The sequence below is a fragment of the Giraffa tippelskirchi genome, chromosome 7 (genome assembly GCF_054371585.1).
Source record: "Giraffa tippelskirchi isolate mGirTip1 chromosome 7, T2T-mGirTip1v1.2.pri, whole genome shotgun sequence".
Taxonomy (NCBI): Eukaryota; Metazoa; Chordata; class Mammalia; order Artiodactyla; family Giraffidae; genus Giraffa; species Giraffa tippelskirchi.
In genome coordinates, this window is record NC_137281.1 from 14,232,638 (window position 1) to 14,257,989 (window position 25,352).

At 50.4% G+C, this 25,352-nt stretch overlaps 1 protein-coding gene across 16 annotated transcripts in view; it reads right to left on the reverse strand.

Annotated features, from left to right (window-relative positions):
* The window catches only part of ACTN4 (actinin alpha 4), a 73,831-nt gene extending 49,085 nt beyond the window's left edge, over nt 1–24,746 (reverse strand). For all 16 annotated transcript variants that reach the window (XM_081516523.1, XM_081516516.1, XM_081516513.1 and 13 more), the window contains exon 1: nt 24,487–24,746. In XM_081516523.1, the coding sequence (XP_081372649.1) occupies nt 24,487–24,648 (162 nt within the window). In that variant the 5' untranslated portion in view covers nt 24,649–24,746. The remainder of the gene's footprint in view (nt 1–24,486) is intronic.
* Between the last annotated feature and the right edge of the window lie 606 nt (nt 24,747–25,352).

Genomic DNA, 25,352 nt, shown 5'->3' on the forward strand with positions numbered 1-25,352 from the left:
CAAGGCCCAGAGGCAGCCAGGGCGCCTGAGCACAGAGAGACGAGCGGGGGTGGAGAGAGGCTGGGGAGGAAACAACAGACCCCGCAGGGCCCGGTGGGCTTCCAGACTTGGGATATGGATCGAGATTCCAAGCAGGGTAGTTTCTGTCTCCCACGAGGAGATGGGGTGGCAGGGGGGAGCCACAGGAGGAGGGTGTGGGGGCGGTTGTTGTTGCTCAGGCTGCAGGACAGGCGCTGGGGGCCACACTGGTTCCGCTGCTGCACAGGGACAGCGAGGCTGCTTCAGGGGAGCCGGTGGGACCTCAGGGCTTCCTGAGATGAAAAGCCACAGCCCGGCCTTTCCGGGCTCCACTGTGGTAAAGAGCAGAAGGGCTGCCTGTTTACCTTTCACATCCGGCCCCGGAGGCCCTGCCCGGGTGGAAGGCTTCCCAGAGGGAAGGACACATGGGGCGCTCTGCAGGACACACAATACCCCATGGAGCCTCCCTGAGGCGCAGCGGGGCCCCTCTGGCCCACTCACAGGACAGCGAGGTAGTCACCACACGGCCCGTCCTGCCTTTGCTTTCTCTCCCAGAGTCTGCCCATAAACCACAGGGCTCCATCCTCCACCCTGGGCCTGAGACTATTAAGGACGAGCGAGACACTGCTGCCCCTTTCTAGGATCCTTACTTCCAGGCCCCCTTCAATGCTTAACAGATCCATATCCAGCAACTGAATTTGTTCGATCTCTGAGTCCACCTTCAAAGAGCGGGGGGCGAGGGCAGGGGGCGCTCAAGAGGAAGAGGATACATATATATAAACATGACTGATTCGCAATATTGTACAGCAGAAACCAACACAACATTGTAAAGCAATCATCCTCCAATTAAATTAAAGGCCTCATCTCAATAAAAAAAATTTTAAAAAGTCGGACAACGAATATTAGTGGGGAAAAAAACACAAAAACAAAGAGCAGTTGGCTTCATATTAGAGACTATAAGAAGCTCTATCATCTTAATTCTCTGGCTGCTGTTTCCAAGTTGAAGAAAGGTTCCCGGCACCACCTCCCCAACCCCCAATCCATCACTCCTGGTGGGACTCCAGATCCCACAGGAAGAGACCTCACGAAGACTCCATCCTAACCGCCCACGCTAGTAGACAGAATCTAAGCAAATGAGCCACCATCTCTGCACCTCGGCAAACATGCCCCATCCCATCACTTTACTGAATCCTGACCCTCAGGTCAACGCATTATTGGTTCCATTTTGTAGATAAGAAAACTGAGGCTTCCTTGCCCAAGGTCCAGGGGGCAGTAAGTACAGCACCAGGCTCAGCATCTGAGCCTTACTCTGGCTCCATGGCCTGTGTTTATGAGACGCCATGTCTACAGGGCAAGGGAGCCAGGGAGCATACACATGGGCCCAGCTTTGGCCTCTCTGTGCACCGCAGGAGTCCCTGCGTCCTGGCCTTGTTCTCTCCCTGCTGTGAGGCCTCTTGATCGAGTGATGAAGAGCTGGGTCCATCCAGCTGACCTTTTATCACCAAACCCTCTGGTGGCGGCTGCAACCTCTGCCCAGCACCACATCAGCCAAAGTGCGCCCGATAGCAGGATGGACTTGAGCCCTCGAGGGCTGGAGGCCTCGCTGTCAGCCAGAAGGAACACGGCTGGAGGCGTTCATAAAAGATCCTCCCCTCTTAAGAGGTATTTCTGGGCTTATTAAAAAGCAACAAAGTGGAGAAGGTGACACACAAGCCAGGCTGGCTGTACCCTCACCCTATGCTTTTCAGGCCGCGATTAATTCTTTGGCTGGTTTCAGACCTTCGGTTTCAAAGGTATCTAGTTTGTGCTTGTCTGCAAAGGAATGTAGCTGGGCACCTCCCACCAGCAACACAGAAAACAACTCCTCCTGCCGTCACCTGTTCTTTGAGGCCAGGCCATATATAGGCAGACGGCACCCAGAAGGTTTGGCCGGGGTGCTACATCAACTCCCCAGCTCCGTGCCACCATTCAGACAAGCTTCGCCAAACATGTGGGTCAGACCAATGCTTGGCTCCCACCCAAGACACCACAGTAAAGGTGAAACGCACAGCTCTGGGCTACTGAAGCTGGGACATCACCAACCCTGTCCTCCGTCCTGCAGGACCCAAGTCGTAGGTGACTTGATGCCTGCCTCAAGTCCAGAGATCACCAGGAGCCCCTGATGCATACCACCAGGGGCATAAAGTCACAGAGAGGAGAGAACCAACACCTCAGCCCTGACAGAGGAGAAATCACCTAGAAGGAGAAGGGTATGGTTTGATTCCTGGTTCTGTCATGTGTCGGCTGAGTGACCCTGGGCAAATCACATAACCTCTCTGAACCCCAGTCTCCTCATCCATTAGGTGAGATAAAAACAGGCTGCTGCTAAGTTTAGTTTGGTTTTGTTTTTTGGGCTGTGAGGCACAGCTGGCAGGATCTTAGTTCCCTGACCAAGGATCGAACCTATGCCCTTGGCAGTGAAAGCACAGAGTCCTAACCACTGGACTGCCAGGGAGTTCCCAAGGACTATATTTTAAAATGCTATATGCTTTATGAGCTGTCTCAGGATTTGTCCCAGCATCAAAAAAGAACATGCTTCCATGGCGTTCCACTTGACTGGGAGCCCCAGGAGGGCAGGGGTGGTTCTGTTTTACTTTTACACAGCTATATAATGCAGTGCCCAAACAGTGACTTGTTTAGTTCCCTATGGACTGTAGCCTGCCAGGCCCCTCAGTGCATGGGATTTCCCAGGCAAGAATACTGGAGTGGGATGCCATTTCCTTCTCTAGGGGATCTTCCCGACCCAGGGATCAAATAGGTGGATTCTTTACCACCAAGAGCCACCTGGGAAGCCTTGCGACCCCATGGACTGTAGCCAAAATGACTGCCGTGAAGTAAATATTTGTGCAACCAATGCTTTTTCGTTCATTTAGAAGAAAACCCATGATCCTCACTGGAGGCATGTTCTGGTGGCTGTCACCTTTCTGTGAGGCTCTCACCTCACACCACCCTCCCCGCTGGGCCCCAGCTGCCCTGGTCTCACTCTATTTCTCTCCTCCTGCACTTCTCAGGTCCTCCTGCCCAGGACACTCTTCTCCCAGGGTGGCTCCTGCCCAATCCACGGCACGCTCCTAAAGGGCTCTCTGCTCTTTTCCTTCAAAACAAGGATCACCATTTGGAACACTGTATGTTTGGCATTTTTATTGTTTTGCTGCTGTTTAATGCCTATCTTCCCCACTGGACGGAAGCTCCAAGAGGACAGAAAGGACTATCTTGCTCACCTCTCTTCACCCAGTACCTTGTTTATGGCACATACTGGAGAGATGCTCAGTAAAGGCTGCAAGGGTGGACGACGCCATCTCCTTCATCAATCGTGCTGGGATCGATTACTTAAAACTTGTGTTGAGAGCTTCTCTTCCTTATCTGCTTGACCTCCCTTCCCCTCCATAATTCATCTCCTTCTTCCTTCATTCATTCCAAATCCACCAAAAAAGATAGAGATTAAAAAAACCAAACGGAGCCTCGTGTAACAAACATCCCTGGGTGGCCTGTATGGCTGGCAGTGAAGCCCACTGATGAGAACTCCTACCGACTTGTTCTCTATCCTAAAGCACCTTGGGCTGCCGACCTGTGGAGAGCTGGAAACTTTCTCAGCTGAGGCCCTGAGGTATGGCGAGAGCCCACTGGAATAACACAGCAGACCAGCCGAGGTGACAACACGGCAGACCAGCCGAGGTGACGGTGACAACGTCTTCTCCACCCAGAGGTGTTCCTGGGTGGGAAGCCCGTATCCTTGCAGAGAGAGAGAGTTTGCATCCACCAGACAGGCAGGGGCCAATGCAAAGCATTACAACCATTTTTCCTCCAGCTATTTCGAGGCACACAAATAACATCTAAGGACTCAAGGCCAGCTTGAGAAAACAATCGAGCCAGGAAGTACTCAGACCAGAGAGGAGGTAATGGAGCCCAAAAAAGTTAAAGTTGAGGGCAATGCCTTTATGGGGAGTTTCCTGGCCTTTCCTAGCCAGACAGATGCAAAGCTTTCCCAAATGCAAAGCTTGATAAGGATCTTTTTTTCTGTAGGGCCATTAATCCAATAAACAGGGGAGTTAATTAGAGCTTAGGAAAAAAACTGCATGAATTTTCCAGGGGTAAGTGTCAATTTTTTTTTTTAAGTTAGATTTATTATTGCACACCTAGTATGTCCCATTTTCCTGAAATCCGTCAACTCTCTCATCAGTGATTAGTTCTGTGTTCTGGCTCTTCTGTCTACACAGATCTTAGAATTGATCTCTTTCACAAAACCTGGGCTGCCAAGACCTTCCAGAAGTCAAATTTAGCTGAACAATCCTAAATGAGCATTTCTGTACAACTGCCACTGGGGTGCAAAATTTGAACTGGCAGTTAATTCTGAAGGTTGGCATTGTTCACCAGGTCATTGTGTGTGAATAGCTGCCTTTGCATGAACGTAGTTTGGAGCCTTCTAAAAGAAAAACAAATGAAAAACAAAAAACAACTTTCAACTATTTTTGTTCACAGAAATGCGGAGCCAGATCCTAAAAATCCGTATATGGTGAGAGGAATTTTGAGGAGCCGATTCTTTTATCTACAGTAATGGGGAAAAGAGTCCAGAGATGGGAAACCAGACAGGGCAAGCCCTTTTTTTGACTACCATTCATTTTAACCACCTTTTATCAGAGCTGTCACCACCAAGGAGCAAAAGAAAATGGATTTTCTCCTTCCCAGTAAGAGGATTAGCAGCGGCAATCCAGAGGAAAGAAGGAACCAAAGTAGAGAGAGAAAAACCAGCCTGTGCAGAGGTTCGAGGTCAGAGGTTACAAATCTGTAGCTCTGGGGGCCCATTTCATATGGCCTCTGGGTTTGGGGTGTCATTTTTTAAACTGAATGAATTGCCCTGTAAAACTCTGGATTTCCAAACTTCTGGAAAATGAAGTTCCAGGCCCACAATCAGTGGAAGCTGAGTAGTGGCAGCCCTGGTCCCCACCCAGGCTCCTTCACTGGGTTTTGTCACCTGCCCTTTGATAACCCAGACGGCAGTCTCTCCGCTCCATTAGAAAACCAGGAGCACTCACATCCCCCACTTCCCCCCAATGGCCCAAAAGACAGGGCCACCCAGTCGAAGGGACACCCTACATGACACAACGGAGCCAGGCCTGTCCGGCCCCTCAGAGAGGATGAGGGCAAAGCTGCCCTGGCTCCACTCCCAGCCTCCTCTGACCACCCCCCTCAAATCCCAGCATCTTCTATGCGCCACAAACAGCCTGAAACGCCGGGTGGGGTAGAGGGTGTGGAAACCCCACATTTCCTGGGACATCTAGAACACACGCTTTCCAGGCCCCAAATGATGGGGCTGGGAGGCTGAGATGGGTGCCATGCAAGAGAAAGGTAAGGTCAGGAAGACGTTAGGAATGCCAGACATACTGGCTCCAAGGAGCCCTGGAGGAATGATCCCATTCAGCTGCTAACACTTTACAGTTGGTGCTAAGAGTGAACAGCTATTTCCACAAAAGATCAGGAAAGCACTGAAGTTTTCCATATACGTTGGAGATTTTTGGCTGGGCTGCACTTATTACCTCTCCCTCCTCCTCTCAACTCCTGCTTTGAGACACCTAATGAGCAAGGGAGCCAGCAACCCAAAAGAGGATTTTCACCAGTGTCCCCAAAGGACAAAATCCCGGGGCTCCGCCCATGCAGTGTCAACCCTGGTATTGTTACCTGCCCTTCGAAAAGCAAGCAGCACTAACCTCACCAACTTCCTGAGGCTACAGTGGCTCAGCTTCCTGGCAGTTACCACAAGAACGTGGCTCTAAGCGCACAAGGCAGCTCTGGAATGGAGCTGCAGCTTGAGCTGTCCAAAGGCAACCATCTCCCCAGGCACTGGTGTGGTGTCAGCCACCAGCCCCATTACCAGCTTCTCCCCAACTACTTCATACATAACCCCCATCTAAGCAAAAGCAGCAGGTCTGCAGCTTCCAGATCTGGCCCCATCCACCCACTTAGGACCAGACTAGGCCACTGAAGCTTTTCCCACATAGATGTTCTAGAAACGCCACTGATGGGGGAATGCCTGCCAACTCTGGTTTCCTTGGCCAGGAGGGGCCTCCTTCTTGCCTAGATCTGTCAGCCCTTTCTAGCAATGTGACCCACACCAGGACAGTTCCAGGAAAAGTGGGACCCCAAGGTGACTCCTCAGCCCTGGGAAACTTAAAAAACCACACACCAAGAACCAGACATTCAGGACTCAGCTGGTGGTGGATTTCTAAGGGAGGTAGCCAGAACACCTGAGCTCCAAGACACGTAGGGTTTGTTGGGAAGATCCTTTCTGAACCCAGGGAGGCAATGTCAACAGGCCTATAGACTGCAAACTCATTCTACCTATGGTCCACCTTCCCCTCCACAATGGAACCGCTATGAGGATGGGAGTTAGGCTGGTTTTCTTTCCTGCTGTATCTCTAAACCTAACCCTGTGAATGTCTGGGTAAATGTTGGTTGAGTGAGGAGGAAAAAAAAAAAACGAACACTAAGCGATTACAGGATGTGAACCACAGGAAACTTACGGCTATCTTATTCAATCCTCAAACTTCCTTCTAAAGCTGTTAGGATGTTTTTTAAGGAGGGGAGGGTGCAGAGCGGGGGTGCGGGCCACTCTGAACTGTATCCTGATCCTGCATTAGCATTTCAGAGGTTTTAGCCGGAGACTGAACTGGGCAAAGCATGAAATGAGACACAGCATTACAACCCCGTATGAGTATATCACCCCTGGGTTATTTGAAATTCTAAGGAACAGGCACCTCAAAAGACATAACCCTCCTTAGTCCAGGCCTAGAGCTCCTGATGACTGCCTTGTGCCATATAAATAGTAAGATGGCTAGCATATTTTGCATTAATGTCTTCATGCAGGGCTGGTTCGAGTTTATTTTTGTTGCTTTCATTTGAAGACTGTGTTTATGCCTCTCTGTTAGACTTCCAGCCAGCAGAAAAAAATGACAAGATGCAAAGTTTGTCCTTTTTTCATAGATGCTCCAGACACTTCCTGGAGGCACACGGGAAGGTCAGCGGCTCATAGATGCCCACTTGCTGGCATTGGGTGGTTTTCCGAAATGGTTTTTGTGGAAGAAGCAGATATGGTAACCTAGTCCTGAGTCTCCATTTCCACACTCAGTGATGGAGACTCTCCTCCCGAGAAAAGCAGTAGCAAACATTTACCTGGTGTCTAACTTGCTGCCTTGTAGGCCACAAATCCCAGAGTGTAACAGCCAGTTACCCAAGAAAGCACAAAACGAGGAGTGGCTCAGAAAAGGCTGTCTCTGAAAAAGCAACAGCATTTTGAGGAGCAAACATAGTAACAGAGAATTTTCTTAAACTTGGAAAAATAAGAGAGTGGAACCTAGCTAAGAATACTCCAAAGACCTCCCCCTACCTGTGATTTCTCTCCCACCCAGATTTTCGGTTGACTTGCCTCTTCTAGACAACACACACACACACAAACACACTTTCTAATCTCACCAGCCCTCCTCCCCCAAGGCCAGGGTTGGTGGTGACAGCTTTGAACAATGACATCACCCAGGTCTGCCTCCTTGGCAGGGTCACCAATATTGTTTGCAGTGAATTTCCTGTAAAGGCTCTTACGGCAGGAAACTAGTCCTGTGCCTTGAGTCCTCCGCCTGTTCTAAGCCATCCTGTCAATTCGAAACAAAGGCTTTTTTGTGTTTTTTCCTTTAATTAAAAAAAAATAAAATAAAATAGAACCTCCCTGCACTTTTAATGAGCACCTTAATTACAGCAAAAGAATTAGATGTATTTACGGATGACCTCATGCCTGCTGATAATTAGCCATTTGAAAGGCCTGGCACATCCTTAGGACTGGTTCCTTCTTCATCCCCTCCCTGAAGCATTCAGGTTAATTACTAAGCTTGACCTTCCCAAACAAGCAGGTCTGGCTCAGCCGGCCCCCTCCCCGGGGCTCCCCTGCGGAGAGGGGCTTGTCCCTCCTTCCATGGAGAAAAGGGAGAATGGAAAGGGTTGGTGTGCCCGGGATAATAATGTAGGGGGGTGACAGGTTTCAGGGGAGGGGGGCCACTCTAAGTGTCGACAAGTTTTCATTAACGCCAGGGCTAATTTAACTCTGGCACAGTTAAGGGGAAGAAAACTGCTCATCTCAGAGGCAGAAAGGGTTAGGATCTGCAGAGTCCCAGTTGCAATGGAGGGGAGGTGTCTCCGAGCACGCGTGTCATCCCCGCCCCACCCCAGGCGTGCAAATCCCAACTGAAGGTGCAGCTGATGTTACTTTCCTCGCACTTCAGTGTGTGAGCAGGGCGTCAACCACCTGATTTGGAAAGCGCAAACCAGGTGGCCCTCCCGCAGGGTCCTGCCTGCTGCCGGCAATGGGCAGCTCTTGAAAACGGGCTCCACTCCCACCTCCCACCAGTGGGTTGTCACTCCCGTTGTAACATTTTCCAAATTTGCTGCGGGCCTGCGCCCTGTTAGGGGAGAGGCTGGGAGGCGGACATTCTCCTCATTCTTTTTCCTTATTAGGTTGTGGATTTGATTGCTTTTGGGGGGGATAGGGGCTAAGTTGAGGAATGGCATCAGGAAGTGACCTCGGGAAGGGGAGGGGGGTGGCAGGAGGCAGGCGGAAAAGAGGATGGAGCCGGCCGTGAGAAGTGCTTGGGGGGAAGGAGGCGGTAGGGCTCCACTAAGCCCTCTAGAACAGGGGTCCCCAACCTCTGGGATCTAATGCCTGATGATCTGAGCTGGAGTTGATGTATTAATAATAATAATAGAAATAGAGTGCACAATAAATGTAACGTGTTTGAATCATCCCGAAACCATCCCCCCTCCCTGGTCCACGGAAAAACTATCTTCCACGAAACCAGTCCTTAGTGCCAAAAAGGCTGGGGACCACTGCTCTAGAAGGTCCATCATTCTGGACCAGCAGCTGAGCAAGGCTCCTGTCTGACAGCACTTCTGGGCAGTTATTTTGGGGCTTATCAGTGGGAGGCCATTCTTCTTTCTACTTGATTACCAGTAGAAAGAAGGTGGCCTGACTCGAGGCTGTAGGTTGTTTCTAACATGAGTTGATAAGGATTTTTTTTTTTTGCTTTGTAGGGAAAGGGCAGGGAAAGAGGACCTGAGGAAGAGCCCCTAGGCTGACTCTAAACTTAGTAACAAGCTGACTTACAAAAAAAAGCCTTGATGGCCCTGCCTGTGGCTCATGCAGACACAAAACTGTTTAGGGCTGGCAACTCAGAAACACGGAGCCATGTGCCAGGTAATGAGGCCCAGATGGACCCAGAGGCTGGGGACAGGGCTTCGTCATGTCACTTGCGTCTCACATTCCAGTTGCCCCTTGACAGTGGATGCTGCTTTGAAGTCCCTGGCTGGGTTCAGGGTTCAGAGCTCCCTGGCGGAGGGCTTTAGGAAAGGGGATACATTACATTTTGGTTTTCCTCTGAGCTGCATGTTTCAGCAGACCCTTCCAACTCCTTTGAAGAGGAGACACCAGCAGCAGACCCCACCTGGATATAGGATGGTGAGCTGCTGAAGGAATTCTGAGAAGCTACATGAATTAGGACTGACAAGGTGCCAGGCACTGTGCCAAGTGCTTCTGACACACTCTTTCTCTTATTTAATCTTAGAATCATCCTGTGAGGTAGGATGGTGGCTCTTTTCAAAGGAGGACACAGGCTTAAGCCCTGCCCACAGCCACGCAACCAGTAGGTGGAGGAGACAGGTACTGAGCCCAGTTCTGTCCCCCTCTGAAGGCTCTGCTCTGACCCTCTTCCCACCCCACACCTCTCACTGCCTCCTGCTTCTGTCGCCAGAAACGCCCTCGCACAGGAGCTGCAGCGCTCTCGACACCCCATCCTGGGTTACAGTTGCTGGAGACAGGAGACAGCCTGGATCCCAGTGACATCTGAGCCGCCTCCTGGCGTCTGGTGGGCGGGCTGAGTGCTATCAGCTCACCCACCGGCTCACCCACTGGCTGAGCGGGCATCTCTTTCCAGAGCCTGGGTTCCTGCAACAAACTTTCTGTTCCTGAATGCTCTGCAACATCCCCCGCCCCCGAAACCTCTCCCCAAGTGTGGGTAGAGCAATGTAGATTCCCCAGCTACAAACTAGTGAGCCCCTATTCTCTCCTGGAAGGAAGTCCACCTCCCTCCCCTTTCTGCCTTTCAAAAGTGGAGAAAGAGATACCTCTTAAGGATTAAGGCAGACTCTGCCTGGAAACCATAAGGAAACAGAAACTGGCCATGCTAATAGCCTGCAGCTCTGACAGCAGAAGCAGTGCTTCAGCACCCAGGCTACATACAGAGACTAGCTCATGACAGGCGACACCTGCCACCCTCACTGACCCCACCAAATCCTTCCATGGCAAACCTCTTGATCCCGGGCGAGATCGGAGAGATGGAGGCCAGGTTCTACTGGAGGACTTCAGCCACAACATGCATGAGCTGCGCTGTCATGGCTCTCAAGCATCATCTGAAGGGAGGAAAAAGCCCAACCTGAAACCACACACACAGTCTAAGAAAGAGGCCTGGGCCAGCTACCCCAACCTTATCTCACAGTAAGGCCAGCGTGCCACTCGAATGTGTCAATTTTGGGAAAGCAAATAAAGGGCACTGCAGTATTTGAGTCACACATTTGGCCCATGAGCATATGAACGAGGAGAGTTTGTTGGTTTTATTTTTTTAAAAAACACACTTGAGTGTTTCCTGGGATGGGAACTCTTACATTGCACAAGCCAGTTGAAGGCCTTTATTTAAAGAAAAGAATAGCACCTGGAAGCTGAGCTGGCAGGCAAGAATAAACTCTCGAGGCAGAACACTTGGAGGCCACCCTCATGCCAGCAAGAGTGTGTTTACTGTGGTGCGCCAAGCCAGCCAGCCTGCGGGACTCGACCCCATTCATTTCCGTGATCAGCACAGAACCACTGTTCCCTGCTTTGAGTGTCATCTGGACTAGAAGGCAGTGCCAAGCATCACCTACCCAGAGGTAAGGCACAAGGCTTGAAGAAACCCTGGGACAGAAGAGATCAGGAGAAGGGGGTGTTTCTCTGCTCCTCTTTTCTGAAGCCTGTGCTTATTCAGAAGAAATTGTCAGCAAGCTGAAAGCACATGCCTCAAAAGGATTAGTCAGAGCCGATGCCTACCTGGGGAGAAGGGTCTGGCCTGCCCCCTAGATCCCTGAAAGCCACAGGGCCTGTGAGCAGATAGGGACTCAGAAGCTGGGGTCCTCCAGTGCAGAGGTTCAAACGCATGGATGGCGGAGACATACTGAACATGGTGCCTTGCCTCGAATGGGAAACTCCCCAAAGAGACGGCTCACTGAGGGGAGGAACTGGTGGGACTGCTCACAAGAAGCAGCTAAGGAAGGCTGTTCAAACTGCACATGCGGGATGGGATCCCCTAATGCCTGCCCCCAGACACTTGCCCGCCACCACACTCACCTCCTTTATAAAGGTTTCCATGACTGACCCCACCTGCCCTTATTCACCTTTCTCCTCTCCTGGGACAGGGCTAGGGTGCTGTGGGCCGCCTGGTGTCCTCCTGAGGTCTCATGTGGCTCCGCTCTCACCCCAGCTACCCTGCCAGCTCCTTGAGAGCACAGGCTGAGTCTCCGGTTTCTCTCATACCCCCAAAGGCTCGGTGCAGTGCTCTGCTCTGCACAGGGGCCCAGCGAGGGCTGTTGAGGGCCCTGGTGGTCATGTTTCTACCTGAGCGTCGGACTCCAGGGCCCTCGAAGCCCCAACTCATGTTACACAAGATGCTGGTTGGCTATCAAAAGCAGACCTGCTTTGCTCCGGGGCCCCTAACAGTGCTACCCGAGTGAAGTCATTCGAGAGACCTTTCAAGTCTCTACAGCATGATGGCAAGAGACAGCCTCCTCCCTCAGAAAGCCTTTTCTATCTGCGGGGACAGCTTGGAGCAGGTTCACTTCAACATAAATGCATAATAAGCCACCCACCCACAGTGGAAACTTACAGCCGTCTCCCAAATACTGGGTACGAGCTCAATATAATTGGACCCGTTTTCCACTTGCCGTAGACTTTCTTCCCACTCCGAATCAGTTTCATAAGGGGGAGGTTTTATTTTTATATATAAGGGGATAAGGATAGAAACACACACCTTTATCTCCCCTCCTATACGGCTACTTAAAAGATTTAACAAGTTCACATGGGTGTGCTGCCAGGAAAATGGAAACCTCACTGTCTTCTTTCCAGCGGAAGCAGCGGGGCTGGCCAGGCCGTCGCAGGCCCCCTTCATATTCATTTGCTCCTTTAAATTCTGTCAGAAGGGATGGTTTTTGCTGCTGGATTGCAGCAAGGGCAGGGCAGAGAGAACTCCAGCCCAAGTTCCCCTGATGGACACCTCATGATCCTTGAACTTAGCTTCTTGTCAGGCGCCGTGCGTACGGAGTCAGGAGTGTCCATGGCTAGCCCCGAGTGCTGTCAGCGTTCCTCCCTGGTTGAGTCAAAGCTACACAACTAGTTTGACAAGGTGTGCCTTCTGACAGGGGAGCCATGGGCCAAATGAAAACTACGGTGTTCCTGGACTGGCTTCCAGCAGGGGACAGAAAACTGGATGCCTCAGAATGAATCAGCCTGCAAGTCTGCCTTTCTGAACTAGAAGCGTCCTAGTTACAGCCCCACCTGACCAGAGGAACCGAGGGTGAAATACTGAGTAAACGAAAGAGAGGTTTTCAGTGAAAGCGGGGCTCCTAGAAGAGCCAGTTTAAAAAAAAAAAAAAAAATCGGGCTTCCTGGCTTCCCACTTCAAAGAGGGAGACACAACATTTTTACCAAAGATACTTTGTGAATCCAGCGGCCTCTTGATGAGCCGGAAGGGAGCTGGAATTTGATGGTGGGGAGAGAAGTTAAGCTCTCTGAGAGAGACATGACCAAGCCATATGAGAACACAGCACCATAAAACTCCAGATTCAAAAGTTACCAACGCTTTAATCAAACACAGGTGTCTCCTGGAGCAGTGATCATAGAGATAATTGAGGCCTTTGTTTGGTTTAATGCTCTGTGGTCCTGGGGTTCCCACTTTAGAAGTCAGGTCTGGTTTGGCCTGTCTAGGGGGCCTGAGGGGAAAGCGTTGGCAGGGCCAGAATTCTGGAAGCATGAGGTTCCTGGCCTACTGGGGTCTAAGGACTGCATTTACAGACCCTGAGCCTCATCACCACTTCCAACAAAGCTCCAAGAGAGCTGGCTCTGCCAGCTCTGTATCTCTATTGTACATGCCCTGCTCTGACCATCCTGAACTTTCTGTTCCTCAGGGCCACCATACTTCCCCTCCCTCCGCTTGGAGTAGCCGACCCCCAGAGCTTTCCTGGCTCCCTTTTTCTCATCCCCTGTGACTGTTGCTATTCAGTTGCTAAGTCGAGTCCGATTCTTTTGTGACCCCATGGACTGTAGCCCACCAGGCTCCTCTGTCCACGGGATGCTCCAGGCAAGAATACTGGAGTGGGTTGCGATTTCCTTCTCCAGGGGATCTTCCCAACCCAGGGACTAAACCCACGTCTTCTGCATCTGTTGCATTGGCAGGTAGATTCTTTACCACTGAGCCACCCTTCTCATCCCTTCAGTTCAGTTACTCAGTTGTGTCCGACTCTTTGCGACCCCATCTCATCCCTTAGGGAACAGCTAAACAGTCAAGTCTTCAGAGATCTTCCTCTTGATCCAAAGTACCAGCACTGCTCTCCTCCCCTGACCGACCTCTCCCCAGGCTATTCTCAATCACCAGACTGTAGTGTAGTGTAGACATGGCTTGAAAGTCAGACCCTCTAGGTTCAAATCCTGGCACTGTCACTTGGGCAAGTGGCTTCAACTTCAAAGGATTCATTTCCACACTTGTCCTGTAGAGGTGACAATACCTACCTCACAGGATTACATGAGTCAGTCCACATAAAGCTCTTAGAATAGTGCCAAGCCCAGAGTCCTAGCTAGCTGCTATTATTATTATTATTAAATTCATAGGGCATAATCCCATCTGAAATTACCTTGTTTTATTTACGTGCTTGCTGTCTCCCCACCAGCCTGTGAGAAGATCAGGAACATAAAGAAATGAGTTGGGAGATGGTTCTCATTTGTTCATCTGATTTCCTTGGTGGCCAGGGGCCAATCCCAAAGTGGGGAACCAAGCTCCCCAAAGACCCTCAACTGCCCACACTCTGATGTAACTGAACCCACGAGGCCTGAACTGCGACTCACAAGTCTCATGTTTAAACTATGCTTGGAATGTTTGATAGGAACATAGACTTATTTTTAGGCAAGAAAATTGTCTCCTAGGCTGACCCGGTGGCCCTGGAGCAGGCCGTATTTGGCAAGGCCGGCTTTGTGGCTGTTTATAAAAGAGGCCCAGAACTTTCTCAAGTCTTAAGGTAGCTGCGAAGAGAACTCAATGCACTGTGAGTCGTGAGTCTTGTATTTTTATGGTCAAAGCTGGTTCCCTTTGAATCTCTGGGGTGTTTCCATATGGCGGGTAGGAGCCCAGTGCCACTCCCTGACCTTCCACGGCTCTGAGCCATGATCCATCAATCAACCGTTCCTGAAATGGTTCACTGCTCTCAGCGGACTGAATTCTCTTCCGTGGTTTGTCCCTGAGTCACTGAGTCAGTGAAAGTTACAAAAGGAAAGGGAAAACGTGCTTCCCAAAATGGTTAAGAAGGTTCCCCCGGCCCCAACTGGTCTAGGTATTTCCTCTCACTCCACCAGTAGACGTGGTGCTGGGTGACTACAGGCCTAACATCTTGGAAAAACACATCTTGATATAGACCTTTCTAGACCTTTCTGTTTTACAGAAAGTCACATCCTACCAGACTTGGCCGTGTAGCTCCAGTGATCCCGCCTCCTCCCACCCCCAACTCCACATAGGAAAAACTGCCTGACGGTACTGGTGATGTTTACCGGCTGGATACCTTCCAGGGCGGGTTAGCAGACAGCCTGTAAGAAAGGTTGATTCATCAGACTGCCCTTGAACTAGCCTGGCAAGCTGGCTGCTTCCAGACATTTTGAATTTTGAAATGGAGTTTATACTTTATGCCAGAACTGGAAGATCATACCAGCCTATAAAATTTCTTTAAAAATCTGACTCTTCCCCACATAATCCATGCCAGCAACAGCCCAAGAGGCATTTAATATTTCCATCAGACACAAAGGTTTAATGTAAAGATACTCATTTCCTTAAAGAAAAGAGAGCTGGGGAAAGAGGTGGGAGTAATGGGGGAGAAAAAGGTTTACTTACTGGCCGAGTTGGAGAAGGAAGGATGTGGATTGTTTAAAAAAAATGTTATCATAGGATGAACTGTGCTTGGGATTTGCTGGAAACTTCAGAGTTCTTGTTAAATTTGTCAGTGTTTGCGAAAGCAGGCAAAAGATGCAGGCACATTTTGCCCTGCTGTTAAGAAGTCACATAGCTGAGATTCCAACTCTAAATGCCTAGAAAAAAAGCACTCGCCTCAGCCACAAAGCCAACAGAGGCTTTCACGTGTACTCATCTTCTCCTCTCTCTCTCTCTTACAAATACACACACTCCTCATCGATAAAACACACTGGCCTGACCTGTGCACCAGACAACAGAGGCTCCTGGTCCCCCGACCCAGAACGTATGTGGATCCTTTCTTGGGAGACCGGCTGGCAGCACCATGTTTCTACCCAGTAGCCCAACATCCCTCCACTGGTGCTGCCTCCAGTACACAGGCACATCTCTCAAATACTAAGCAACTGGGTTTCAACGATGTTTTCAACTAAAGACCTTTCACCCACACCTTGACTGAGACTGATCAAAGAGCACCGAAGTGTTGATGGTTGCACAGGGGCATCCCATACCGAGGATGCATACCATACCGAGGGCGCATACCGAGGCCAGTGACACTGACTGAAGCCGGCTTCCAGCACTGCCCATGGTGCTTGGTAAAGGGAGGCCTGTTTTTCAACAACACCAGCTGAAGACCCACACACTCTTGGTGTGACACCCCCTCAGGCAACCTCCCAGGGTGGCTGGTTGCTCACTTTCAGGCTTCCTCCTGTGATCTTTCCCGTGATCTTTCCCTTAACCTCGAACTGGCCTTCTCTGCCACCGAAATGAAACACGTATTTAAAAAAAGAAGAAGAAAGGGGGGAAAAAAAGAAGAAATGCATTTATTTGACTTCCTGCTGTGCTCCTATTCTGGATGGCTGTTAATTAAGACATTCTTGGAGCTAGAATCAGAGACTTTACCCGTCAGGAGGTAAGATATGGTTACCCTTCATTTTGGGCTCTTTGGAGGTTAAAAGACCAAATGCCTTCCCATCACACATGGGGAATGAGAAGGAAGGCATACGGCCTGCCTTCCGCGATGCCTCCCATCCACCTAGACTGTGGCTTTCACCCACTCTCACCAGCCCTCAGGGAGGGGGGAAAAGATGAAAAGAAAAACCCACTAGAAAGCCAGTAACAGACATCACTCAGCCCCACACCTTTTGCGGGGGGAAAACTTTAAAAAGCATAAAACAAACCACAATGTCTTCTTTATTCCTGCCCAAAGCTGAAGACACAAATGCTATTGTATTGCTGGTGTTCTAGCATCCCATTCAATTGTTTGAACACCATTGACGATATTTCCCGAGATGACTTCACTTGTGTTCTGTGGAGCAGAAACTGCCACTTACAGCTACTTCTGCCCATGTCCAGAGTTCCACTCGGAGACAGAGAATCTGTTCTGCTCTCTTATTTGGAAGCAGAACATTGAAATCAGCCTTTTTTAACGTGGCAAGAGGGCACTGCTTTCCTTTCTTAATCAAGGATGCAAATACCCAGATGGGGCAGAAGGGTGGTTCACTCAGAGGAGCGGCCAAACTTCAAGTGTGTTTATGTAAGGAAGCTGGAGCCTTAAAAAGAGAAAGCAGGGCTTCCCTGGTGGCTCCGTGGTAAAGAATCTGCCTGCCAATGCAGGAGACACGGGTTCGATCCCTGGTCCAGGAAGATCCAACGCAACACGGAGTAACTAAGCCTGTGCATGCGCCCCAACTATTGAGCTTGTGCTCTAGAGCCCAGGAGCTGCAACTACTGAAGTCCGTGCACCCTAGAGCCCGTGCTCCACAACAAGAATAGCCACTGCGATGAGAAGCCTGCATGCCACAACTAGAGAATGGCCCTCACTTCCACAACTAGAGAAAAGTCCACGCAACAACAAGGGCCCAGCGCAGCCAAAAATAAATGAATAAATAAAATTTAAAAAAAAAAAAAAGCAATGTGAGGAACAAGCGATAAACCCACAATTCTTTTGTTTAGAATGTGGCCCCAATTCCTTTAAAAAAAAAAAAAAGAAACCGTAACATTTGAATGCAGAGAAAAACTCAGCGCCACTCAGTCCTGAGAGACATGTTCATGGGTAGTACGGCGGGAGGCCGGGCAGGCAGGATGGGTGGCATGTTCCTGGGTGAGTCACTCTGCCCTGCCACTCTCGGAATGTTTCCAGGGTCAAGTGAGATAACGTTTTTTCCAGGCACGCCAAGCACACCATGGAAGATTTTAAGAGTTATCCATGCTCTCCACTGAAACTTGAATGACTTCGAGAAGGTTACTCCCTTTGATTCTCTTGTATACCTTCTGAACACATCAAAGAGAAAGTCTCTGCTTGGTTCTCTGGTCTCTAACACCTCCCGGACACTTGCCAATCTCCTTCTGACAAAGGGAGCAGGCCTCAGGCCTAGACCCTGCAGCAGGCTAGAACTTCACATCATTGTTTTCTTTCCAGCCTGTTTATTTTTGCAGTTTCCTTCTATTTATGGCCAGGGAAGCTGGGGTTTCCACTGGCAATACTCATATAAATTTCCCCTTTAAAACTTAAGTTTAAAAAGGCAAAATTGACTTAGAAGAATATTATTAAGTATATAAAAGCGAAAGCGGGCTATGGAAAAAAAATCACAAATGACTGAAGTTTAGGAAGTACGGAGCCAAGCATGATGTAGGGATAAGGAGGGCCGCTCTGGTTGGAGAACCACTGTGCCTTCTTGGAAACACAGGATGGTCCTCACTCTTGGGGAAGCTGGGGCTCATTCCATCCCAGGAAGGCAGGAGCCAGTACAGAAACAGGTGGCAAATAGCAAATCCCAAGTTAAAGCTCGGTTCACTCGCTTTTAGAGGCCACTTCAGTAAATTACATCTAAGGAAAAAAAGGCCACTGGCCTCTTCCGGAGTAACTGCTGCTCAGACTAAGAGAAGGCAACCAAGTTACACCAACCGGCTTTCAAAGACTTTCCATGGACATTCCAAGTTAATGCATCTGTTGTTTACGAGGGAAAGGGGAGGGGGAAGTACACGAAAGAACAACACAACGGAAAAAGGCACAACAGCAAGACAAATGTCTCTGGGGTTTTTATAAGCCCAGAGAGACTGCTGCTTGGACAAAACTTCTGATACGAGGACACTCTTGCCAGTTAAATGTATGCAGAGTTTTCGCTTTTCTGGAAGAGGTGGATCCTTCTCCTCCCAACTGGTCGGTTAATTTTTCCTTCCAATAAGATCACTCTTTAAACAGAGGCTGGACTTTTTAAATGATTTCTGTTTTCTCTTTACTCACTGAACCTTCCTCTTCCTGATCCCTGGGTTACTAACTAAAATGTAACCTATAAACCTTCCTGAAGAAAAGCAAGTGTTACTTGTGCCACTTGCAGACACTTTATAACAAATTCTGGCGTCTAGACGGGCAACACTGTAAAACTAAGTTTCCTTATAATTGCGCTTGACGCTTTGCTGTTGGGAAGTTGAACTTCATCCTGAAGGAGACTGATCTGGAGTTCTCAAACTACCGGGGACATAAAGACGTCTTTCAAACCTCCCTGGATTGACAGGATTTGTATCAACTCAAGTGGAAGCTTCCGCCCACCTTTTAGTAGGTCAGTGTTTCAGTTACCACTGCCATTGAATTACCAACTTGCTATCACTCGCCTCCTATTTCCATGAAAAAAGAAGGGGGTGGGGGGCAGGGAGGAAGACTTAAAGTAACATGAGTGCTTTTGCTATTCTGTAAAATAAATACATAAAATAAAAGGGCAGTGACCAGACAGATGAAAACAGGGACATCACTAAGTGAAGGAAATAAGGATAAAGCTGGGAAAACCATTGATCTAGAACATTCCGAATGCCAGAGAAGAGATAAACATGCTGATTAATTCAGCCATTCAGAAAACTTGAATGAGCAAGTGACACTACAGCAAACAGCTGTTCCTTAATTATCTTTGCCCTTTTCCTCTCCTCCTCCCCCACAGAATAAAAGGGAATCCTTTTTTTTAAAAAAAAAGAACAACCCTAAGTCTGGTCAAAGGCTTGTACAATTCCCAGCACATTATAAATCAATATGTCAAAAGCCAGAAGTGTTCATCTCAACCGTCTCAGAAATTCCTTGAGTCTTCCCAAATCAGTTCCTTTTTGGCTCCATTCTCTTTGCTGTCATCTGCTAGACCAGCGCTGCCAGCTAACTTGTACTACTCACTCACTTAACTCCGCAAAAGGGGGCTGTCTGACCAAACTCAGTCGTGACTGGAGTATATGTTTAAATGGTAGAACTCCCCACCCCAGAGACCTGATACTGGAATCCAGCCTTGTTCCTGCTCCTGACATCCGATTCAAGGGACATTTTGTGCGGCTGTTGTTGTTGAGGTTGTCATGTGCGCTCAGTTGTGTCCGACTCTTTGCAACCCCATGGACTATGGCCAGCCAGACTCCCCTGTCCATGGAATTTTCTAGGCAAGAGTATGGGAGTGGGTTGCCATTTCCTACTCCAGAGGATCTTCTGGACCCAGCGATCAAACCCACATCCCTTGCATCTCCTGAACTGGCAGGCGGATTCTTTACCAACGGTGCCACCTAGGAAGCCCTTTGGGGGTGCAAACCTACATTTTCACTGACCTCCCGGACTGCATCTCAGGAGTTAGATAGGACCAGCCGCACCTGGAGGTTAAAACCCCATCCTCATTTCCAGGGTTGTTTTCCTCCAACACTTCTCACGAAACTTTTCCCACGAGGCAGCCTGCTCGAGGCCAGGCCGTCAGCTGCCATTAAATGGAACTATTTAGCACCAGCTCCAACTGCAGAGTGAGTCAGCTCCCCGCTGCCAAAGGAGCCTCCTTGCTGGTCTCAGGGAGGGTATTTCAAAAGGCAGAGGGCAATCCTGCCCATGCCCTAGAGCGCAGAGAATGAAACCAATTAGATGAAGCAGTAGGCGCCACTCCACAGCACCAACTGGATTTCATCCCTCAGCTGAATGGGTGTGAGTGGCTACAAGGGGCACTGCACTCCAGCCAACCTCCCTCACCTCACCTCTTAGGCAGCCATCAGAAAAGCCCTGTTTCTTGCTCTTTTCTTTAAATTAATTTTCACTGGAGTATGGCTGCTTTACAATGTTGTGTTACTTTCCGCTGTACAGAGAAATGAATCATTTTGTAAAGCGACTCCCTTTTGGACTTCCTTCCCATTCAGGTCACCACAGGGCATGAAGTAGAGCTGTCTGTGCTGTACAGTAAATTCCCATTAGTTATTTATTTTATACATCGTGCCAATAGTGTCTGTGTCAATCTCAATCTCCCAATTCCTCCCACCTCTTACCCCCTTGGTATCCATACATTAGTTCTCTTCCTGTGCCTCTACTTCTGAGAAAAGCCCAGTTCTTAAAACTTGGCGTGGTGGGGAGTGACCAAGGACAGAAGCTAGCAGCTGAGTGCCTTTCCCTACCCCTCTCCCAGGAAGGCAAACAGAATACCTGCCCCCCTTCTCACATAGGTGTGTGTGTGTGTTAGTCGTTCAGTCGTGTCTGACTCTTTGCGACCCCATGGACTGTAGCCTGCCAAGTTCCTCTGTCCGTGGAATTTTCCAGGCAAGAATACTGGAGTGGGTTGCCATTTCCTTCTCCACCTCACATAGGTACAGTCTTTAATTCTAGATGACAACTGAGTCTGGGGTGGTTTTCTTTTTTCGGTTTTGGTTTTCAGTAAGTAACTTATTCCATTTTTAAAAACTGCTAAGGATCTGCTAGTCTCAGCCAGTTCCTAAGAGGCAAGCAATTAAGAGTAATGGAACAAAATAACAGATGGCTACTTTGAGGTCTCTATCATCAGCCTAAAAGAAAAAAAAAGAAAAACAACCCTACTTGGAAAAAAACAAGACACCATCAGAACGTTCAAATAATTAACTCAAACCTAATAGAGCCCAAGCCAAAGGTCAGGGTCTAAACACTGAGGCCCTGTGAGCAGTCAGTGGTGTTTCAACGGCCACACCAGCTTAGCAAAGGAGGCAGTTCCTCTTGCTGCGATGAGAACTTCGGGAGTGGCTACCAAGTGCCCTCACCTGTCCAGCAGAGCAAGGGTGGCAAGGCTACTCAAGCCTCTTTCAGAAACTGGGAGAGGGAGCTCTGGCCCAAAGCTATAACTGCTCAAGAATTTGCTCAAAGACCAGATCAGTCCTTCCCCCCACACCCTTGGAGAAAACATGTAGAGCCTTCCCAGATCAGAACTGTTGCATAACCTACTTATCAGGTAATGCCTTGGTTACAAGGGTCCCCAGAAGGGCTTCAGGTGGATGTGAGAACCACTGGGAACCACAGGCACCCTCTGACTTGGGCCAAACCTTGCTTAATTCCTAGAAGAATTCAATGCCACACACTTTAAGGGGACTACAGCTGTCCTGGACACAGCTTTTTAGAGCGTGACAGTACCCACAGGACACTCAAAGGACTGCCACCCTCTGTGGTCCGTGGCTCAGCCTCGGAGGGGCAAGAAGGCAATCTGTCACTTGCCAAAGTGGCACTGCCGAGCAGAAAAACCCAGTCTGGGGGGGATGGGGGTGGGGTCCTCTTAGAAGGAAGAAAACAGCACAGACTTGTCTATATATTCCTTTCCATTACTCCTTCTCCCATTTCAGAGACGATGCCTACCCCAAAATAGGTAGGCCACAGCAGTGAAACGATATTCCCCCCAAAGTACAGTTGCGTGTAAATATTTGCTGCAGTTGTATAAAGTCGGACACGCTAGGATCTGGCCCGTCTTGAGAATCTAAAACAGCTGGTCTGAGAGGGGCTGTGAGCCACCCTTTCCTTCCACTGTGCCTGCTCCCTGAGGACGGGAGGAGGGGGGGATGACACAACGGCAGCCAGGCCTGGCCTGGGGATGCCGGTGGCTCCTGGTTCCTGCCCCGGCCTGAAGGGTGCCCTGGCCTCACCCAGCGGGCAAGGGAGACTATAACCACGGAGGAGCACACACCCTGACTCCCAGAAGGGAGTGGAAGTGAGCGAGCAGAGGGAGTTACTCTGGGAGGGGTAGGAGTCAACAAGGGAGGGGGAGGGAAGGTCCCTGCTCCCCACCACCTGAGTCAAGAGGCTCATTCTCCCCCAGCACCGGGAGCTGGAGAAGACAGAGCCCAGGTTTTCTCAAAAAAACGAACCCATGCCTCGCTCTCCCCTTGTTCCCCTCCCAACTTCCCAGGTCTCTGGGCAACTCTTTAACCTTTTTCAACCCGGCATTGCCTCCGGCAGTAAATTATTGTTGAGACTGGAGGCTAGGTCTCTCCTCTCAAAAAGAATTTTTATGTCGGATTATCTCAACCTGCCCACCCGGAGGTAGGTGGGGCAACAGATAAGGACACCACCACGGAGCCGACGCCACCCACGCCCCCCCCAACTACCCATGAGGAAATTCAAGCAGAGGTTGGTAATTTACCCCAAGGTTAAGCCAGGCCCCACCCCTGGCCGCCTGGCACAGCTGTTCCTTTCACCCTTTCCCCGCCAGCCTGGGCTGCCTGCACGGAACCCCCAAGGCAACAGCTCACACCCTCAAGAGGCTTCCAGCTACACTCAAACCCCTTGCTGCTCTCCCAACACCATACACATCCACCCTTGTAGAATCAGAGAAGGGACTCCCTCCACCCCTCCTCATTCCACAGATGACAGAACCACACTGAGATCAAGGGTCTTGCCCAAGGCCACGGAGCTGGTAATGAATCTGGGAAGAAAATTCAAGTCTGAAGAACCCACAACATGCCTCTAATATAAGTACCCCCCACCCTCTTCACATACTTTGAAACAGCCCCCTCCCAATACACACACCCACCTCAACACCTTCCTTTCTTTAGCTCTTCCTGTGCACGCTAAACCCTCTCTTCCAGCAGTTTTGAGCTCCCTGCTCTCGACCACCCTGGATTATATGCACACACATAGACTTATACACATACACACACACACCCCAACCTCTCTGCACCTCCCACTCCTTTTGATCTCCCTTTCCCCACTGCGAGTCTCCCAAAATTGCCTCCACACCCCAATGTGCCACCTGAAAACAGACTGTGCTTTAGAAAGAGCTCTTCATCACCACCCCCAAAAGACAATTCTTCTGGACACTTTCAGCTCCTCTTATCCAAACAACTTGTTCTCCCTTCACAACACATAAACACACTCTCCAGTCCTGGGACGGCACCTCCAGAAGCCCCCACCCCCAAATTCCTCTCTCGGTCTATCCATCACACACTCCCCTTTTAATGAGACTTTCATTACTCCGCACACCTCCCTCCCACCATCCGCCATTCCAACCATTCTCTCCCGCCATTCTCACCTTTTTCAGGCTACCTTTGCCTCCGGCAACGCCAACCCTTTGCTGGGCTTTGTCTTCGTTCCATCAATTCTTCAGAACCCCGCCTCAGAATACTCCAAATTCTCTCTATCCCCCTTCGGCCTCTCATCAAGGAGGCCTTGGCCTCACCAATACCTCTTCTATCTCCCAATCTTCTCCTCTTCCCTGTAGGACAGGGCACCCATGATAATATCTCGTCCCTTCAAAACCTCTTATTCACAGCTCCCTGACTTCTCCCACCAGAGCCAGAGTCCAGACCTCCTTAGCAGCCTCCCCATCCTCACCCACCAAGCCCTCGGTCCCTTCACACCCACTTCCACAATCTTCATCCCCTTTAGAATGAAAGGGGCTTCATCCTCGGGGCTCCCATAATTCCAACCCTCTTCAGAGGATTCTGTAATCCACTGGAGCTCCTCTTCGGATTCCCAAGATCCCGAATTCTGTCCTGACCCACACATTCCAGACTCCCCCTTTTCCCTCTGACCACCTCCAGTCCATCCTGACCCTTTCATCCCGCCTCAGACCCAATTCCGTTCTTGAGTCTCCAATCATCTCGCCGATTTCCCCTCATTCCCAGGCCAGACGCTCCAATTCCTTCCTCGGGCTCCTTGATTCCTAGTTTTAGATTTCCAGATCACCTCCTCAGCCGCCAATTATTTTTTCAGACTCCCAATTCCTCGCTCAAGTTCTGCAACTCCTTTCGAGGACTCCAAACCCCTTCCCAAACCCGCCGATTCCTTCTCAGGACGCCCAGTTCTCACCACAGACCCTCCAATGCCGTCTCAGGGTCTCCGAGCCCCTTCCCGGCCCCCAGCCTCCCTCGGAAGCCCCCCGCCTCCAGCCCGTCCGGCCCGAGGGCCGCTCACCTTACGCTGCTGCTTCTCCCAGGCCGGGTCCAACAGCAGGTCCCGGTCCCAGTCGTCCTCCTGGGCCATGTAGTCGCCCATGCTACCCCCGCCGCCGGCGCCATTGCTCCCGCTGCTGGGGCCGTACTGGTACGACTGGTTCGCCGCGTGGTAGTCCACCATTCCGCCGCCTCTCCCGAGCCCGTCCGCTCCAGCCTCTGCTCCCGCCCCTCTGCCCGAGCCGCTGCCGCCGCCGCCGCCACCGCCGCTTCAGCTGCTTCAAGCCCGCCCTCCGCCGGCGCCTGCGCACTGCTCGCCGCGCCTGCGCACCGCGCCGCCGCCGCCGCCGCCCTCCCGCGCGCGCGCCTCCTAACCCAAAAGGCCCTGAGACTCCGCCTCGGGGCGTTCGGAGCCTGCGCAGAGCGCGCTTCCCCGCCGCCCTTCAGCTCGTGGACGAGCCGCGCCCCCTGTTCCCGCGTGAGCGCGCCCGGCCTCAGCGTGTGGGCGGGGCCAGATCGCGGATGATTCGTAAGGGGGGTCTCGCCGTCCGACTAAGAAAACGCGCTCAGGCGTGGCCTGTATCCCATTCAGTAGGAAAAATTCAACAAATATTTATTAAGCGCCTGCTGTGTGCGTTGCCACTTAAACGAGATAGATAAAACTCCCTGCCCTCGCGGAAGCTTCTAGTGAAGGGAGACAACAAACAAAACATTTTCAGTACATAATATATATATTAATACATTCCGAGGGGATTAGTGTTACGGAGAAAAATCAAGCTGGAATGTAAATGGAGTAGTCAAGATAGGCTTTGCGGAGAAGGAGGACATTTGAACAAACACCGGCGGGATTCACGAAATGGACATGGGAGTTAGACTGGAATAGATACT